Source organism: Crinia signifera, chromosome 11 (genome assembly GCF_055691185.1).
Source record: "Crinia signifera chromosome 11, ASM5569118v1, whole genome shotgun sequence".
Classification (NCBI taxonomy): Eukaryota; Metazoa; Chordata; class Amphibia; order Anura; family Myobatrachidae; genus Crinia; species Crinia signifera.
The window spans coordinates 42,171,958-42,192,113 of record NC_139227.1 but is presented as its reverse complement, the minus strand read 5'-3'; the positions used below and the strand labels follow the sequence as shown (position 1 = coordinate 42,192,113).

Here is a 20,156-nt window from a genome sequence, read left to right as displayed (position 1 = left end):
AAAATCCCAAAATCACTCCTTCCCTTCTGAGTCCTGCCATGCACCCAAATGGTATTTTTTGGTCACATGTGAGGCATTGCCGTACTCGGGAGAAATTGGGGCACAGATTTTGGGGTGCTTTGTCTCCTTCATTCCTTGTGAAAATGAAAAATTTTGAGCCAGAACTGCATTTTTGTGTAAAAAATGTAATTTTTCATTTTCACTGCCCAGTTGTACCACAATTGGTGAAACCCCTGGGGGTTTGAAATGTACACTATACCCCTAGATGAATTCCCTGAGGGGTGTAGTTTGCAAAATGGGGTCACTTGTGGGGGGGTTCCTAAATTTTAGCATCTTATGGTGCCTAGAAACCTACATGGTGCCTAAAAAATAATCTCATAAAAAGGAGGCTCCAAAATCAAGTAGGTGCTCCTTCTATTATGAAGCCTGTAGTTTGGTCAACGTGCACACTAGGGCCACATATAGGATATTTATGAAAACAAAAGAATTGGGGGAATCAATTTTTAGTCACATTTCTCTAGTAAAATCTACGGTGTTCCTTAGAAAAATGTATTAAAATTGCAAATCTGCAAAAAAAATGAAATTTTGAAATTTCACCTACACTTTGTTTTAATTCCTGTGAAACACCTAAAGGGTTAACAAACTTCCAAAATGCTGTTTTGAATACTGTGAGGGGTGCAGTTTTTGAAATGGCATCATTTATGGGGGTGTCTCACATACAAGTCCCTCAAAGTCACATCAGAACTGAACTGGTCCCTAAAAAAATCAGTGTTTGAAATTTTCTTGAAAATTTGAGAATTTGCTATTCATATTGTAAGCCTCCTAGTGTCCAAAAAAATTAAAAGGAGGTTGAAATAATGATGGAAACATAAAGTAGACATATGGTCTATGTTAGTTATTAACTATTTTGAGTGGTATGATTATTTGTCTAACAAGCAGAAAATTTAACATTTTGCAAATTGCTAAATTTTCCATTTTTTTACGACATTTTGGTATTTTTCACAAAAAAACACAGACTGTATCGACCCAAATTTACCACTAATTTGAAGTACAATGTGTCACGAGAAAACAATCTCAAAATCACTGGGATAAGTAAAAGCAAAAAAAAGTTATCCCCACTTAAGTGATACATGTCAGATTTGAAAAAAAGGGCTCTGTCAGGAAGGCAAAAACATGCTGTGTCAGGAAGGGGTTAAGGCCAATGAATTGTATTGTATTCTGTCATATAATGCAAGCCTGGCCACTCCCCACACACCACAAAAATGTTATATTAGTAGAAAACAAAAGGGAGGTCCAAACTGGTACCTTGGGCCCAATGAGGCCAGTTGCTCCATGTTATGGAAGACTTTAACCAACACAGAGATGAAGTTAGATCAGATTTGAAATAGGGGAACCACACCATCTTCCCGTTTGGGAGGACAGTTCGGGGCTCCCCTATTTGAAATTTGAACTGCCAAGACTCTTGTCCTGGGCCCAGACAGATAGAGGGCATGCCAATGGCTCCTACCAGAAGGCATAGCTAACATGGGTGCAAGGGGTGCCGTTGCTAGCACATTGGGCCCGAGGTGCCTTCAGGGTCCTCCTTTCTCCCTGCCTGCCGGTCACAGTAGAACACCTCTGCATTCGCTGGGAGGGACTGTGATGTCCACCTGAAAAGCTTTCCTTGTCCGCTGGCTGGGGAGAGGCCTGTGCTCTCCTATGTTGAATTCCATGGGCTGTCTGTTGTGCACTTTGCGTGCCAGTTTGAGCCCCCTGTGACCTGCCAGCACAGCCGCATAAGGCAGCAATGATTAGTTACTGCAGTGAGTGTGCGCAGGATGCAGGATTTCTCTTCTGCCCGATGATGTCATCAAGAATGACAGACAGCCACGTTAACTGCCAGCACCCTTCATCCCCTCTGACCTCCAGTGATAGCTCAGCAGCACTCTTGAGGAATACCCCAATAATCCCTTTTGCCCAGCACTCTTATTTCTTATCTTATCGCTTATCTTATCTGTCTTATCACTTAAGCTGGGCACATACTGATCGATATATCGCTAACACAATAATGTTAATGATACCGCGAGCATGTTTTCCAGTGTGTACATTCAGAATTGTTTATGAACGATGCCCATTAACACCCCTCGGACGTCAATGACATACTTTTTGGTTTATTTTTGTAGGAGAGTGGTACAATGCCCCCCCCCCCATAATACTGCTACATCATACTTCCCAATATTAGTGGTGCTTCACCGCTAGCACACACCTATGGATCGGACCAACACATCGCGGGTGCTAAACAGCACCTGAGATTTGCCGCTGATGGGTCCGATCCAATAGATTGAACCTGCAGCAGGTTCACTCTGTAGGGTCTGAAACTATGCGGACGGCACCGTGCATCGCGTTGGAGGGGATGTTAAACACGTCTGATTTGGGTCTATTTCTCGCCATCTATGCCCCTCGCCAGAGGGCTTTGAGGATTTCCCCGGAACTCGCTGTTTTGGCGGCCACACTCGCAGTTTACACCTTGCCTCAGGGAGCAGGTGAGATGGAAATGGCAAGTGAGGAGGGAGTGAGGAGGGAGCGTTGAATACAGAGGGGCTAATGGTGCTGCTCGCCATATAGCTCGCCATCTGTATTGAACACGGAGTGGGGCAGTCTATAAAGTCCTTGAAGACCATGATATTAGCATTCTGTATTTCCCAACTGTTGTACTCAGTCCTGCTTTCTGTGACCGCCCAGTGGCGTAACTATAAATTTTGCTCCCCCCTGCCAAAAAATCTATTGCGCCCCCCCCCCCCCCCAAGTGCAACGGAATCTGCTGCGCTATGTTAGACACTGTAGCGGAATCTGCTGCGCTATATAAGACGCTGTAACAGAATCTGCTGCGCTATATAAGACACTGTAACGGAATCTGCTGCGCTATATAAGACCCTGTAACGGAATCTGCTACGCTATATAAGACACTGTAACGGAATCTGCTGCGCTATATAAGACACTGTAATGGAATCTGCTGCGCTATATAAGACACTGTAACGGAATCTGCTACGCTATATAAGACACTGTAACGGAATCTGCTGCGCTATATAACACACTGTAACGGAATCTGCTGCGCTATATAACACACTGTAACGGAATCTGCTGCGCTATATAAGACGCTGTAACGGAATCTGCTACGCTATATAAGACACTGTAACGGAATCTGCTGCGCTATATAAGACACTGTAACGGAATCTGCTGCGCTATATAAGACACTGTAACGGAATCTGCCTCGCTATATAAGACACTGTAACGGTATCTGCTGCACTATATAAGAAACTGTAACGGAATCTGCTGCGCTATATAAGACGCTGTAACGGAATCTGCTGCACTATATAAGACACTGTAACGGAATCTGCTGCGCTATATAAGATGCTGTAACGGAATCTGCTGCACTATATAAGACACTGTAATGGAATCTGCTGTGTGTGTGTATATATATATATGCAGACTCACTGTGAGATATATATATATATATATATATACATACACACACACACATATACAGTATATATATATATATATACTGTATATGTGTGTGTATGTATGTATGTATGTATGTATATAATATATATATATAAATACTTATTTTAAATAGTGAGGGTGTAAAAAAATCGCACCTCTGTTTTTGGCAAGTAAGGTGGAGTGGTACTGGGACACTTTTTCACTTCTGCTCCCAGTCCCTTCTGCTGGTTTCCCGGCTCCGCTGTCTGGCAGCCTCTCCAGCGTGTGACGTGATGACGTCACACGCATAGGAGAAGCTGAAGCTGAGGCAGGGACCAGCAGACACTGCTGCTTCCCCTGCCTCTGACACTTCATCCAAGGCCACGCCCCCACCCGCACTCCCTACCTCCCATTGGACAACCAACCCGTCCGTCGATAATTTTTTTTTTTTATTGACAGATCAGACACTGTCATGGCCGCGCCCGCGCCGACGAGCGCACGGGCAGCGGCAGGCAGCCGCGCGGCATCTCTACGCTAGTGTAGTGTGACAGACTCACTGATTGTCTGTCACACTCACATGTCCCCCGGCGCCCACGCAGCCCCCGCTCCCCCAAGCAGCAGCGGGGGCTGCCTTACGGTATCTCCGCCCCTGTGACCGCCCCACCTGCAGCGATGTATGGAGGTATTTATTAGTGTATTCCATACAGTATATGTTATACATAAGATAATAGTTTGTACAGTAGACGTATAATAAATCCAATTAATTACTGGACTGAAATACTCTGCATCAGTGGTTCCCAACCCTGGTCCTCAAGTACCCCCAACAGTGCACGTTTTCCAGGTCTCCACACAGAATCGCAGGTGACATGATTAGCTCCACCTGTGATCTTCTAAAATGTGTCTGTATAATGAGTGCACCTGGAAAACGTGCACTGTTGGGGGCACTTGAGGACCAGGGTTGGGAACCACTGCTCTACATACTGTACATGAAAAACTGGAGAATTTATACTTTGCTGGGTACTTGTTTCTCAGCACGGCGCACAGATTTTCTACGTACGCTAACGTAGTGAAATCGCATCGCATCGCGCCATTTTAGTGTCGTGTGATGCGATTTATTCACTGCTGGATCGCAGTGGATAGGATCGCATCGCATCCCACCTCTCGCAAAATCGCATAGGATTGCATGCAATTTTATAGGGTGTGTGATGCCATTACATTAGCTATACAATAATATTATTGTATAACATACAATGATGTTTTACGTACCCCCCCCACTATCCACGCCACCCCCAAAGCGTGGCAAGCGCAGTGATCCCCGCGAGGGGCGACAGAATGCGTCCTCCGACGTTTTCATACCCCTACTAGCCATGTCGGCGTGGCGTTGATTTTAGCCATGTCGGCGTGGCGTTGATTTAATATAGCGTGTTGAGCGCAGCGGGCCACTGAGCCCGAAGCGCGGCGAGCGCAGCGAGCCCCGCGGATTACTTTACATGTATTACGCGTACGCTCGCCACGCTTCGGGCTCGGTGGCTCGCTGCACTCGCCACACTATATAAGGTCAACTCCACGCCGACGTGGATAGTGGGGGTATGAAAACGTCGGAGGACGCGTCCCACCGCCTCTCGCTGCGCTCGCCATGCTTCGGGGTGGCGTGGATAATGGGGGGTGCCTAAAACCTCTTGGTACAGATGTGTCCACATACATCTTGGCTTTTTTTCTCAATTTGTCACAACATGTAAAACACGGCTTACCTGTTTTTCCAAATGTACAGTAGATGGATTCTAAAAAAAATTAGCAGCAGTAGAATTTGTAGAAAGTAATAGATTAGAGAAGAACATTTTTAGATAAATCACAAACCATGACTTTTGCAGAGTCCAAGGTGTGCCAAATTGTGCCATACATGGTGCAGTAAAACCAAGATGTTTGTGGACACATCTGGTATGTCATACAATGATATTATTGTATAGCTAATGTAATGGCATCGCACACCCTATAAAATCGCATGCAATCCTATGCGATTTTGCAGGAGGTGCGATGCGATCCCCTGGGGCATAAAGAGCAGTGAATAAATTACATTAAAAAATCGCATTGCACGGCCCTAAAAGGGCCCATGCGATGCAATGCGATTCTCCTACGCAGAATCGCCATGCTAGGAAACAAGTACCCTTTGCTGAATATATCTGCCAAGCTCTCAGATTACAGCGCCTCCTCTGGTCATGATGGTACTGCACATCCCCCCCCCCCCCCCCCCTTTTTTTTTTTACAGGTAATTATAAAGCAAAGGCATCTTAAACTTGATTGTAAATGTGTGTGCGTGTGTAGGGGGGGAGGATGTGGTGGTGGTGGTGGTGGGGGGGGGGGGTGTCAGAGATACATTATCTCAAACCCAAATTGATACATAACTGTCCAACAGTCTGATCTCTCATGCCGTGGATAAACTTGTATGTAAATGAGTGGCCTCTGAAGGAGAAGGAGGCAGCTGTGCTGGTGCCCATGTGTGGCAGAGTCTCTGTGGTGGATATTAATATTACACAGCGCTTACTGCAAATCACAGCCGACTTGTACAGGCAGATTATTAATACACAGACAAGAACACCTGGGTATTCATCAGAGATAGCAAGGCATTTACTCAGCCTAATCATTCCCCTAAACCTGCTGCGCACACTCCGAGTCCTGCGTCTGGCTGTATGCTAACATATTACCTAACGCAGGGGTCTATAGACAGGTGACGTGCGCTAAAGTCTCCGTCCCAAAACCACTCTGTGGTGACCCATAGGGATGGCAGCATTGAAGACAGATAGATAGATACATAGGACAGATATGATATAGATAGATAGATAGATAGATATATAGATAGATAGATAGATAGATAGATTGATAGAGATATGATATAGCTCTATGGATGGTTAGATAGATAGATAGATAGATAGATAGATAAATGATAGATAGATAAATGATAGATAGATAAATGATAGATAGATAGATAGATAGATAGATAGATACATAGGACAGATATGATATAGATAGATAGATAGATAGATAGATACATAGGACAGATATGATATAGATAGATAGATAGATATGATATAGATAGAGATAAACAGATATGATATAGTTATATGGATAGATAGATAGATAGATAGATAGATAGATAGAGATATTGATAGATAGATAGATAGATAGACTAATATGATTTAGATCGTTGGATAGATAGATAGATAGAGAGAGAGAGAGAGAGAGAGAGAGATAGATAGAGATATTTATAGATAGATATATAGATAGATTATAGCAGATAGATAGATAGATAGATAGGACAGATATAGATAGATAGATATAGATAGAGATAAACAGATATGATATAGTTATATGGATAGATAGATAGATAGATAGATAGAGATATTGATAGATAGATAGATAGATAGATAGATAGATATTGATAGATAGATATTGATAGACTAATATGATTTAGATCGTTGGATAGATAGATAGATAGATATATAGATAGATTATAGCAGATAGATAGATAGAGATATTTATAGATAGATATATAGATAGATAGATTATAGCAGATAGATAGAGAGATAGATAGATAGATAGATAGATTATAGCAGATAGATAGATAGATAGATAGATAGATATTGATAGACTAATATGATTTAAGGTGCGTACACACGTACAGATTTTTCTGTCTGATCTATCTGGCAGGAACAAAACCCTGGAAATGTATGGGAGCATATGATAATCAAAAATTTCCACCCAAATGCAGGAAAACATTAAAAAAATATCTGCTTTGATAAATTTGTTATATCAGAATGATTTAAACAATTTGTCTGACTGATCACTGTCTGTTTTCAAGTGTTTGGGAACAAATTTTGGATTGTCATTTGCTCCCATACATTTCCAGGTTTTTGTTCCCACCAGATAGATCAGACAGAAAATTCTGTACGTGTGTACGCACCTGTAGATCGATAGATAGATAGATAGATAGATAGATAGATAGATAGATAGATGATTGTCAGATAGGTAGATAGATAGATAGATATAGATAAACAGATATGATATAGATCCATAGATAGATAGATAGATAGATAGATAGATAGATAGATAAATAGATAGATAGATAGAGCTATTGATAAAAGGATATGATATAGATCAATGGATAGATAGATGATAGATAGATAGATAGAGATATTGATAAACAGATTTAATATAGATCGATGGATAGATAGATAGATGATAGATAGACAGATAGGTAGATAGACAGAGATAAAATATATGATATAGATCAATGGATAGATAGATAGATAGATAGATATATGACCTCTAGCGTCTGACAGAGGAGTGCAGAGCACCCAGCGCTACCCGGAAATATGGATTCCGGGAGCACGTGCATGCAGTGTACACCCCCGGCAGTGAGCATGTAACACAGATGTAAACACCCCTGGGAAACAAGCAAGTTATTCCCCCATGGCAACGAGCATGTAACTTCTCCTGTGCAACAAGCAAGAAACTCCCCCATGGCAACAAGCTTGTGAGCCCCCCTTGCAATGTGCATTTATTCCCCCATGGCAATGAGTATGTAACTCCTCCTGGCAACAAGCATTTTATCCCCCTGTGGCAACGAGCATGAAACCACTGACATCGAACATGAAACCCCTGGCAAGGATCATGTAATGCTGCTGAAGAGGATCCTGAAGGCCGCCGGGGGACATTGGTGGACCATCGGGGCACCACTAGGAGAGCAGGTCAGTATGAAAAAAAAAAATATTCTAAAATCCGAAAAAATCCCTTATCCAAAATGTTCCTGGTCTTGAGCATTGAGCATTTCGGATAAGGGATACTCAACATATATATATATATATATATATATATATATATATATATATATATATATATATATGAGAAAGAGAACATAAGACTAGGTGTAATACAGTATGTGTGCCACCGTTATGTATCTGTCACTGTCATGTCCCCCCCACCCCCAATACTACACTTGCTGCGATTCATGCTTCGGACGTCAGTTTCTTTTGGAATCTGACAGAAGATCGATCCATTTGGAGGATGTTCTGTGTGAGCTGATGGTGTCTTGCCCGTTACATTATTACCGTCGGGTTATACAGCTGTACACAGCCGTCTCCACCACCCATTCATTTGTGACATTTAGATTTTGCAGAAAACACTGCCCCTCATTAGGCGTCTGCATTTGCCAGTGTTGTGAATGTAATCCTCTCTGACCTTTCATTATAACATTACAGCTGCTCTGGATCTTGCCAAAGCCGTACAGCCAGGGCCTACTGTAGGGGGCTACCAAGCACCCCCCCCCCCCCCCATTCTGTGCACTGATAAACCCCCCTGAATATTACAACTATACGATACAGCAGCAACACTAAAAAGACTAACTGGTTCGGCAGGTGGGGGGTGCAGGAACAAGGCAAGCTCAGGTGCCCAATTGGCTGGCACAACACTCAACCAACTCACATTGGTTGCCATGGTGGCAGGGATACGAACAGCTGGCACAGTAAGAAAATATGACAGCACCGTGTACTGAAAGAGAAACAGATCATGATGGAGAACGAGATTTGAAAATTACATTTTGTCTCGCTAATTCCTAGGAATAAAAGGTGGATACTGTTTGTCTAGCAAGTAACAGGACTCGGTGCAAAGGGTAACTGGCTGTTTGCAAACACACACATACATATGCTGCAAAGCAAGGATAATGAGTATGGAAGTATACATTTTGCAGGTATACTCGTTTGACAGCACTGAGATAAGAGCAATTGCTAATTAATGTTCAATTAAGGTGTAGATTTTTAATTAAGAAAAAGGATTGGAGTGAGGGGAAATGAGTCGCAAGACAAAAGAGATGTTGGGTATTTCGGGGAAGTGGGGTGGAAGTAGGGGGTTGACATGTAAGCCGGCCGTGCAGTTGTGGGTTTGATTTGATAAGCAATGGTAATACAGACAGTTGCAATGGACGATTTTCTGATGATCCCAAGGCGTTCTGATAGAGGGTACATTTTCCATACATACCTCTGTATTTATATTCTGTCACAATTGTGCATAGAATAAATATTGATTATTGCACCCTCTGCATTTGGGCAATAAGGCTGCATGGCACAGAGACCCCCTTATTGATCAGACATTCCTAACTTGCCTTAACCCTGTGTCCTCAGGGGTCATGTCCTCCCCGTCTCTGTCAGAGACAGTAGTTTCTAAAGCTGGGTACACACTGGCCGTCCAAGCAAATGGATTATATATCATGAGCCACGCCAGTGGCGCTGAGAGGGGGGAGCGGGGACTCTTTAGCCAGCCTGGGGCTGTTACAGTGGTCCGTGGCCTTCTCTCCTTTCCTGTTGTAGACATCAGCAGCCACTCACCTGGGTCACCCCAGTGTAGTGTCCCCCCCCCCCCTTCCCGGCCACACAATTACCAATACTTCCAGAGGAGGGTAGCTGGCCACACATCCCTGAATTAACCAAGCCCCCGGCCCTCCCGTTATCTGGGCCCCAGAGGCAGGTTTGTTTTCCCCTAGAACAAATATTTAAAACATAACCTCTCAGGCGCTCCTTCCTAGGATGTTACAGGTTTCTCTCCCGTACATGAATTGCATGGGAAGAAGAGAGAGTAAAAAATGCAATAGTGAAGCAAGTTTTTTTCAACACTCTCCCTCCCCCTTTAATGAAAAACTGAATTTGTGATACAATAATTAAAAACAATTTCATAAAAATACTTTCATAAATGCATAAAGTGCTAAAGTATCCAGGCAGGACACGGGCAGATAATTACCAAATCTGTTGGGAACTGGTGATCAATCAGTTCCTGTAAGCGCATGCAATACACTTGAACAGTAGTGCTGACACTGAGCCCCTTCTGGCAAAAACCGCTCCTAGGGTCCTCCGTCCGTCACCAGCACAAATAACACAGGTCTGCCAAATTTCCCCCGATACGCCTGGGAATGGCATCGTTCATGGACCTTTTGCATCAGCTGAGTGGCACAGCCGATGCAGATACAGATGGATCGCCTGTCATGCTTGCAAGGGCTGCCGATAGAATTGGCAGTCCCCACCAGCTGTCAGGCCCTGGCAGCCGCCGGAAGGGGGGCATGCGCGCACGAGATGCTCCAGCGCCTTGTTCCGATGGAACTCCCCGCTGCAGTCGGCCGCCTCCCGGTCCCCACCACCTTCCCGAACCCCCTTAACCGCCGCCCAGCCACCGACCAACTGGGACGTGCGTGCATGAGAGACGCTCGCATGTCCCTGTCTAATGGAGTCCCTCTCCGCCAGCACTCGCCAGTGGGGATGTTGCGGTGAGCGCCGGCAAGGAAAGAGAGGGCTCCATATGTATATTGGCCACTCTGGCTGTGTGTACAGGCAGACCGCGGACCACCCTAACACTTGGTCTTGGGGCACCCACCCAGCTAAGCATCTAATCAGTATACAGTATGTTGCCGTTTGGTTAACGTGACAGTGGGTCTGCCAATATGTCGACCACGTGTGTATCCAGCCTAAGGGAGATGTATCGAGGCTTGGAGAGAGATAAAGTGGCGTAGTTACCCGGGGCAACCATTCAGTTTCTTATCTACCACAGATGTTATGGTTACTGTGATTTGTTGCCTGTTAAATTTATTTATTTTAAATAAAAACTTACGAAGTGTTTCTTAATAGGCAGCAGCAGCACATTTCCGTCAACTGTCAACTACAAGTTTCCTGTCTTCGACACTTTAAAAACAAACTATATAAAAAAATTAGCGATGCCACCTAGTGTCTGGGATGTATATTAAACTGCTAAATATCATCTATCATCTGAAAGGACGACTCACAATATACAAACACAGGCAGATCGTGTTCCACTAGATCACATATATGCCGATGTCTGACATAAATATGCTTTGTGCGAACGTTGACCTTCTCACCATGAGCAAACCTGATACACCCTTAATGGTCTCTGTGTATTGCTGTTGGTTGAGCTGCTGGCCTTTTGAGATCCTCCAGTAAATGGCAAACAAAGGCACATACACACACCACTTCGTGGCTGAAACCTGCTGGTACTTAGATGTCTATTTGCTAAGCCTTGGAGAACCAGCCAAGCAATGCTTCTGTCCTGTAGCATGACAGTTAGGATCTATACAGCTCTCTGTGCCCTTGGTTTTTTTTTATTGGTGGGGGGGGGGGGGGGGGGTGGTATTGTGGAATTAACACAAATACCCAGCACCATGCTTCCACTAAATCCTCCTGTTGACTGTCACTGGCTGTAGCCTAGCCAGCTTCTTGCTTTTGTACATGTTTTCTTTGGGAACATGTACATAGGCCTTGCTTCTGAATGTTCAAATATTCTGCATGTGGGGCTTTTTTCTACTCCATTGTCAATCTAGAGTTTTCTCTGTAGCTTTACAGATACATTTTTTGGAGGTAACATTTTACCATGATTACTTCATCCCAATAAGTCAATGGAGTCACTATATCTAGCACACTTCATTCTCTTTTACAGAGCATACGTTTCTGTCCCTCTGCTATTTAACCATGTCCACGAATTGTAGGATCATGATGTCATGTAAATAGGACTCCACTTGATATCTTCCATCTAGAAGTCAGTAGAAACTCGCCTATACGGCCAACACCAGAACAAAGTTCATACATAATGACTACATTTGTAATGCTCATTGTAATTCCCCTTCTTTGAAACTTCGTACCCAAATTATCTGCATCTCTGGGATGAATGGGGACAATTGTGACAAATTCTTTCCCCGCACAGATGTGCGATGTAGTGGGATTTGTAGAGCAAAGGACATGTATCAGATGTGTGTTAGCTGAACAATTACATAGATACTTCTTCATTATTCTTATGCAAATGTTGCTTATGGGTTCCCGGGGCAAATTTACCAGACTAATTTACAGTTTGTCACTTTTTTAGGGGTTCTGGATAATAGGTTGACAGTGTCCAGGTCGACAGTCAGTACGTTGATGCCAAAAGGTTGAGATTGTCAAAATGTTGACATTAGCAGTCAAAAATGGAAATGGTCGACATGAAAAGGTCAAAGGTAGTTTTTCAAAAAATTTTGGGAAATTCATAATTTAACATCCACGTAAACTCTGGTTGGGAACCGGACCTTTTCTAGTATTGTCAGTGGCATAACTATGAATATTTCTCCTCCTCGCCGGTAAAGGCTTCAGATGCGCCCCTGCTAGCCGAAACCCCTCCCTCCCCCGCAACTCACCAGCCAACCCACGAATAACTCCCGCTCACCAGCTAACTTCTGGCCAACCCCTGCCACTCACCAGCCGACCTCTGACTAACTACGCCCCCAGCTGCATGCCAACAACCAGCCGCCAACCTGCTCATTGTCAAGAGTATTCCTCTATCCTTTGACCGCTGCAGAGTTAACAATATCGGCAGTGCCGGGAATCGCCCAGTGTGTACCCAGCATTACTTGTACAAGGAGAAGGAAGATAGCAGGATTATTAAAGACCAGTTGAACAAAAGCTACAACAAAATACACAGTTTACTCTCCCGCGTTGGGGTGGTGAGTGGGTCCAGTGAGTGGGTCTAGTGTTGCGATGGCTGCCCTGTTGCAGCCACTATCTGTACTGGCGAGCTTGTGAGCTTTTCTGCGAAAATCTGAAAGTAAAACTTTCTATTTAGTTTTAGGGAACCCACTTCCAGCCAAAAATAAACTCAAATTTTTAATAACATCCACAAGTATTTATGGCGAGGTTTCTAAGCTTGTTAGAATTAGAGATATTTCGGAGGAAAGGAACCTGGGAGAGCATTTTTTTCATAACCAAATCAGACTAAGTATTGAAGGACACTGCGGGGAGCCACTCCTAGTCTAAATTGGCTGAAAGCGGAGAACAATAACCAGCAATCAGTTTTATTGCCGGTTTATCTGCCATGCGCAATATCTTGTGTTCTGTCGGGATAGGGGACATTTTCCATATATACAGTAGAGTATATTTGTAATGTTAGAAGATGCCTGTTATAATGTGGCACATTCTTTGGTTCTAGTAGCCCAGGTGTGCACAGCCTTTGCTGAGGATTTGATGGGACCTCATTGCAGTATTGACTGAAGATAAATGACTTAACCAGATGGGTTGTTTTGGGGGAACTTCTCCACTTTATCTCTCTCCAAGAATTGCTATATATCCCCAGATGTGACTTTGATCACATTTTATTTACCAGATTAAACTGTGACCATAAAAAAAAAAAAAAATATATATATATATATATATATATATATATATACATGTGTGTATATATATATATATATTTCACTCAAATTTAACTGTAGCACACCTTATTATTTTTTTTAAGCAGCCTGCACTGCTCACTGTCCCGGAGGGAGGGAGGCCGGCAGTTGGAGGACCTTTATTAGAGATGTCTCAGTCAGTCTCTCTCACAGTCTCACACTGTGACTGACTGACTGCGCAGGGAACTGTGCACCGCTCAGCTCAGCTGCTGTACCCGCCCATTGGATACACCGCAGCCAATAGGCTGCGTGTATAGAGTAGCCAATGGGCGCAGGCGGCAGTGAGCAGTGAGCCTGAGCCAAATGCCGGACACGCAGGAGGACCATCGGACCCTGCAGATTACCGGTGATGTAATGTGCATGGCAGTGCAGGTGGGCAGCGGTGGGTGACGAGCGGCGCTGCCGCCGACATATGATAAATCATGGCGGGGGCGACGCCGCTCGTCACTCGCCGCTGCCCACCCGCTCTGCCTTGCCTCTATTTAACAGAATGTCAGCCTGCCTTAATTGCGCCGCCCTGAGGCCCGTGCCTCACGGGCCTAGGCACAAATCCGGCACTGCCGATAGGAGTGTGATTACTTTCTCCCCTGGATCTGCCCCAGTAGTGGACAGGTCAGAAATGTTCTGATAGGAATGTGATTACTCCCCAACCTGGATCCGCCCCAGTAGTGGACAGGTCACAAGTATTCCGATAGAAGTCTGATTACTCCCTCCCCTGGATCCGCCCCAGTAGTGGACAGGTCAGAAGTGTTCTGATAGGAGTGTGATTACTCCCTCCTCTGGATTCACCTCAATAGTGGAAAGGTCAGAAGTGTTCTGATAGGAGTGTGATTATTCCCTCCCCTGGATCCGCCGCAATAGTGGACAGGTCAGAAGTGTTCCGATAAGAGTGTGATTACTTTCTCCCCTGGATCCGCCCTAGTAGTGGACAGGTCAGAAGTGTTACGATAGGAGTGTGATTACTCCCTCCCCAGGATCCGCCCCACTAGTGGACATGCCAGAAATGTTCTTATACAGTAGGAATGTGATTACTCCCCAACCTGGGTCCGCCCCACTAGTGGACAGGTCACAAGTATTCCGATGGAAGTCTGATTACTCCCTCCCCTGGATCTGCCCCAGTAGTGGACAGGTCAGAAGTGTTCTGATAGGAGTGTGATTACTCCCTCCCCAGGATCCGCCCCAGTAGTGGACAGGTCAGAAGTGTTCTGATAGGAGTGTGATTACTCCCTCCCCTGGATCCGCCGCAGTAGTGGACAGGTCAGAAGTGTTCCGATAAGAGTGTGATTACTTTCTCTCCTGGATCCGCCCTAGTAGTGGACAGGTCAGAAGTGTTATGATAGGAGTATGATTAACCCCTCCCCTAAATCCGCCCCAGTAGTGGACATGTCAGAAATGTTCTGATAGGAATGTGATTACTCCCTCCTCTGGATTCACCCGAATAGTGGACAGGTCAGAAGTGTTACAATAGGTGTGATTACTCCCTCCCCAGGATCCGCCCGAGTAGTGGATAGGTTACAAGTGTTCAGATAGAAGTCTGATTACTCCCTCCCCAGGATCCGCCCTGAAAGGTCAGAAGTGTTCCAATAGGAGTATGATTACTCCCTCCCCAGGATCCGCCCGAGTAGTGGACAGGTTACAAGTGTTCAGATAGAAGTCTGATTACTCCCTCCCCTGGATCCGTCCCAGTAGTGGACAGGTCAGAATGTTCCATTAGGAGTGTGATTACTCCCCCCCCCCCTACAAACTTTAGATCTGTAAGTTTTAACGTTATAACTTCCATTCAGTTGTCTCTCACTGTAGTTGAGTTAAGTAGAAATCCCTCTAGATCAGATGCAGGGGGAAAAAATCACTATTTCACAGAGTTATGGAATTCTAATGGAAACACAGTGCAAAGCTTTTTTTTTTTTTTTTAAGCATATTAATATTTTTTGGCAGGCGCTGAATTGAATTATAATTCTTATGTGGAAGTGGTGCTGATGACAGAAACATATTTTCTGTGCACCCACTGAATCAAAGAAGAATCATTAACCTCTTCCTTGCCGAGCTTTGGTGCACAGATTTTAAAAACCACTGAAGTTTGCAGTGCTGTATAGTTACATTGCGCACCCTAGGCGCATGTGCAAAATTTAGGGGTGTGGCTTCATAGGGAAATGGCTTGGTCACATGTTAGTACCAATTCCCATTAGACCACACAGTAGTGACGGTTATTCACATTACACCACACAGTAGTGACTGTTATTCACATTACGCCACACAGTAGTGACGGTTATTCACATAACACCACACAGTAGTGACGGTTATCCACATTACACCACACAGTAGTGACGGTTATTCACATTACACCACACTGTACCACTAGTGCAGAAGCACTAACATGGTAATGCCACATTGCACTGGCATACACACAGGGTTAATCCACACAGCACCAGCAAACATACAGTGTTACAGTGGGCCTCAGATACAGAGTGGATTACAGTGCACATCAGTGCAGGAAACAGCATGCAGCGGATACGGTGCTGGATACAGTGTGGATCAGATACTGGTCAGAATAGAGTGTGGATCAGATACTGTGCAGGATACAGTGTGGATCAGATACTGTGCAGGATACAGTGTGGATCAGATACTGAGCATGATACAGTGTGGATCAGATACTGTGCAGGATACAGTGTGGATCAGATACTGAGCATGATACAGTGTGGATCAGATACAGTGCTGGATACAGTGTGGATCAGATGCAGTGCTGAACACAGTGTGCATCAGATACTGTGCGGGATACAGTGAATATCAAATACTGTGCAGGATACAGTGTGGATCAGATACAGCGCTGGATACAGTGGGGATTAGATACTGTGCAGGATACAGTTCGGATCAGATACTGTGCAGGATACAGTGTGGATCAGATACAGCGCTGGATACAGCGTGGTTCAGATACTGTGCAGGATACAGTTTGGATCAGATACTGTGCAGGATACAGTGTAGATCAGATACAGTGCTGGATACAGTGTGGATCAGATACTGTGCAGGATACTGGGCACTGAACTGATCCTCTCTCTGCAGTAGCTGGGCAGCAACAGGATGCAGAGCGTAGAGTCTCTCCTTCCCTGTGCTTCCACACTGTGGGTAAGGCACCACTGGCACACATATACTTTTGGCACTGGGAGTTTGTACTTTACACTAATTTTAGGTTTCACGAACGTCTGTATATAGCAGTGGACGCTTATTGACGTTTGATATGTGTTGTATCTTATTCAGCACTGCATGTAAAATGTGATATGTATATATGGCATAGCTGACAGGACGGAGGACAGCGCACCACGTCACGACTAGTAGCCATGACCAACGCGTTTCATCATTGTTATAACCACTGTAATACAACATAATAAATAAAAGGCAGCAGCTCTAATAAAGAAAAAAAGAGAACTCAGAAATGTCAAAAATTGTTCTTAAACGCATTATAGGAATATTTATGTTTTAGGTAAAGAAAAAAAAATGCTTAAGAGTCATTTATTATACACTTAAGCATTTATTAATCATGTATTAAGCAGTTCAAGTGTCATTTATTAAGCACCACTATTAGACAAAAATGGTCTAATTGCTCCTGAATGCGTTCCCAAAAAAAAAAACGAGAAAAAAAAACGTGACACCACTTTGTACGCTAGCAGGTTGCAGAGCGGCAGAAATTGCACACAGGTGCTAGTAATTGTCCAAGTGCTGAGAGACCCAATCGCAGAGAAGCAGATGATTCAGGGAGTTTTTTTGGAGCTGACGGCATAAAATTGTCCATTACTTAGCGCTGCGAACTGGCTGACATATATGGTCCGAGCCGTTTCTAGACAATTTGACTCCCAGTGTACAAACACTAAAACATGCCTAAATGTATTAAAAATAAAACATTTGCATGCACAAAAATACTGGGTGTGGCCTCTCTGCAAGGGTTGTAGCCTTGCAAAAAAGACTACCTTACACCCTACCAGGGATGGATTAAGGGGGGGGGGGGGGGGGGGGCACAGGGGGTCAGTACCCCTGGGCCCCCCACTAGCTAGGGGCCCCCTGTGGTCGGCATCTTTTATCTTTTTTTTTTTTTTCTTTTTTTAGCTAAAGGTTTTGTGCATGGGAGTGGGGTAGTGCTGTAGCTTCACCTATTACACCTCACAAAGTAATGCCCATGCCGCTTTATACTCTAAATTCTGGCAATGCCACACTACCAGCTCATCGTCAGGGGTTGAGACTTTTTTCTCGCAGCATCTTATTTCTGCCTTGACATATCCGACCTCCCACATAACCTGCAAAATGGGATGCATAATAATGATATGTATCAGTGGGTAATGAGTACACCTGTGCACCTGCCGGGTGAAGGGAAATATGTTAGTCGTTAATCATACCTCCCAACTGTCCTGTTCACCGTGGGAACGTCCCCATTTTTGGTGATGTTTCTGCGTCCCACCCGGGGCCAGCAAGAGGGAGGGGCAGTTGGGAGTCCCCGCTGCCACCTGATTGTCAGCAGGTGGATGCTGTACACATGCGCACAGTATCTATTCCCTGCAGGAAGAGGGGCAGTGGCAGCAAAATGGGGGCGATGCCTCACATGAGTAGTACGATTTGAAGGCCATGCCCGCGCGCAAAGGTCCTACTGATCCACCAATCAAAGTTAGGAGGTATAGTTAATGAGTACACCTGCGCACCTGCTGGGTGACCTGAGAGCGGTATTAATGAGTAATGAGTACACCTGTGAACCTGCTGGGTGACCTGAGAGGGGTATTAATGAGTAATGAGTACACCTGAGCACCTGCTGGGTGACCTGAGAGGGGTATTAGTGAGTTATGAGTACACCTGTGAACCTGCTGGGTGACCTGAGAGCGGTATTAATGAGTAATGAGTACACCTGTGAACCTGCTGGGTGACCTGAGAGGGGTATTAGTGAGTAATGAGTACACCTGAGCACCTGCTGGGTGACCTGAGAGCGGTATTAGTGAGTTATGAGTACACCTGTGAACCTGCTGGGTGACCTGAGAGCGGTATTAGTGAGTAATGAGTACACCTGTGAACCTGCTGGGTGACCTGAGCGCGGTATTAGTGAGTAATGAGTACACCTGTGAACCTGCTGGGTGACCTGAGAGCGGTATTAGTGAGTAATGAGTACATCTGCGCACCTGCTGGGTGACCTGAGAGCGGTATTAGTGAGTAATGAGTACACCTGCGCACCTGCTGGGTGACCTGAGAGCGGTATTAGTGAGTAATGAGTACACCTGTGAACCTGCTGGGTGACCTGAGAGCGGTATTAGTGAGTAATGAGTACACCTGTGAACCTGCTGGGTGACCTGAGAGCGGTATTAGTGAGTAATGAGTACACCTGCGCACCTGCTGGGTGACCTGAGAGCGGTATTAGTGAGTAATGAGTACACCTGCGCACCTGCTGGGTGACCTGAGAGCGGTATTAGTGAGTAATGAGTACACCTGCGCACCTGCTGGGTGACCTGAGAGCGGTATTAGTGAGTAATGAGTACACCTGTGAACCTGCTGGGTGACCTGAGAGTGGTATTAGTGAGTAATGAGTACACCTGCGCACCTGCTGGGTGACCTGAGAGCGGTATTAGTGAGTAATGAGTACACCTAGGAACCTGCTGGGTGACCTGAGAGGGGTATTAGTGAGTAATGAGTACACCTGTGCACCTGCTTGGTGACCTGAGAGAGGTATTAATGAGTAATGAGTACACCTGTGAACCTGCCAGGTGACCTGGGAAATGTGAACTGTTCTTGACGACCGAGTTTGGGAAACGCTGGGTAATACCACACACCTGTAGGAAATTTTTCTATAATGTTTCTATAAGGTTTCCTTTCCATACCAGCCTGACATGTAATGTACAGATGGGACTGGCGCTATAATCCGTTCTGACACATGACACTGCGTCACATGTAGCGTTATTGAAACCAGAACACATTGTCACATGTTACGTTGTTGCAATATGTTACCGTATTATCACAGGTCATGTCTGCAATCACAGCACACACTGCTTCTAGTATCAATATTTACATCCATTGTACGATAAGGGTCTCCTGTATATAATATTGTGCATCATACAGTATAATGATACAGTGTGTCTGTCTGATCTGCAATGTGGTAACTGGTTTTATCTTACTGACAGATGGGTCTCAGTGACTGGTATTCAAGAGAAAATACGAACAGGTATTTCACACACTTTTCATGAACTCTCTGTTTAACGCTTCTGCAATGGCTTTCACTAATGAAAAATACACAGAAGTATTCGCTCCTCCTCTGTTACCCCCTAATATGTCTCCACAATTCTATTCACACACTGGCCCAAAAGCTTCGAAAGCTAGTCTGCTGCCATCTGTGTTTGTGCATGTGTGAGAAAGAGATGTAGTTTCACTCTCTGCCAGCAGATGGCAGTGTTTTGGAGACTCACGGACACTAGACATATAGATGATATAT

At 44.7% G+C, this 20,156-nt stretch overlaps 1 protein-coding gene across 8 annotated transcripts in view; it reads left to right on the top strand.

The window, feature by feature from the left end:
• ZNF536 (zinc finger protein 536) overlaps nucleotides 1-20,156 on the top strand; it is a 557,864-nt gene that overhangs the window by 396,346 nt on the left and 141,362 nt on the right. The window contains exon 8 of one of the 8 annotated variants that reach the window (XM_083163806.1): nucleotides 19,849-19,889. The exons of the other annotated variants lie outside the window; for them this stretch is intronic. Coding sequence (XP_083019932.1) covers nucleotides 19,849-19,862 — 14 coding nt within the window. The 3' untranslated portion in view covers nucleotides 19,863-19,889. The remainder of the gene's footprint in view (nucleotides 1-19,848; nucleotides 19,890-20,156) is intronic. 8 annotated transcript variants of the gene reach the window in all.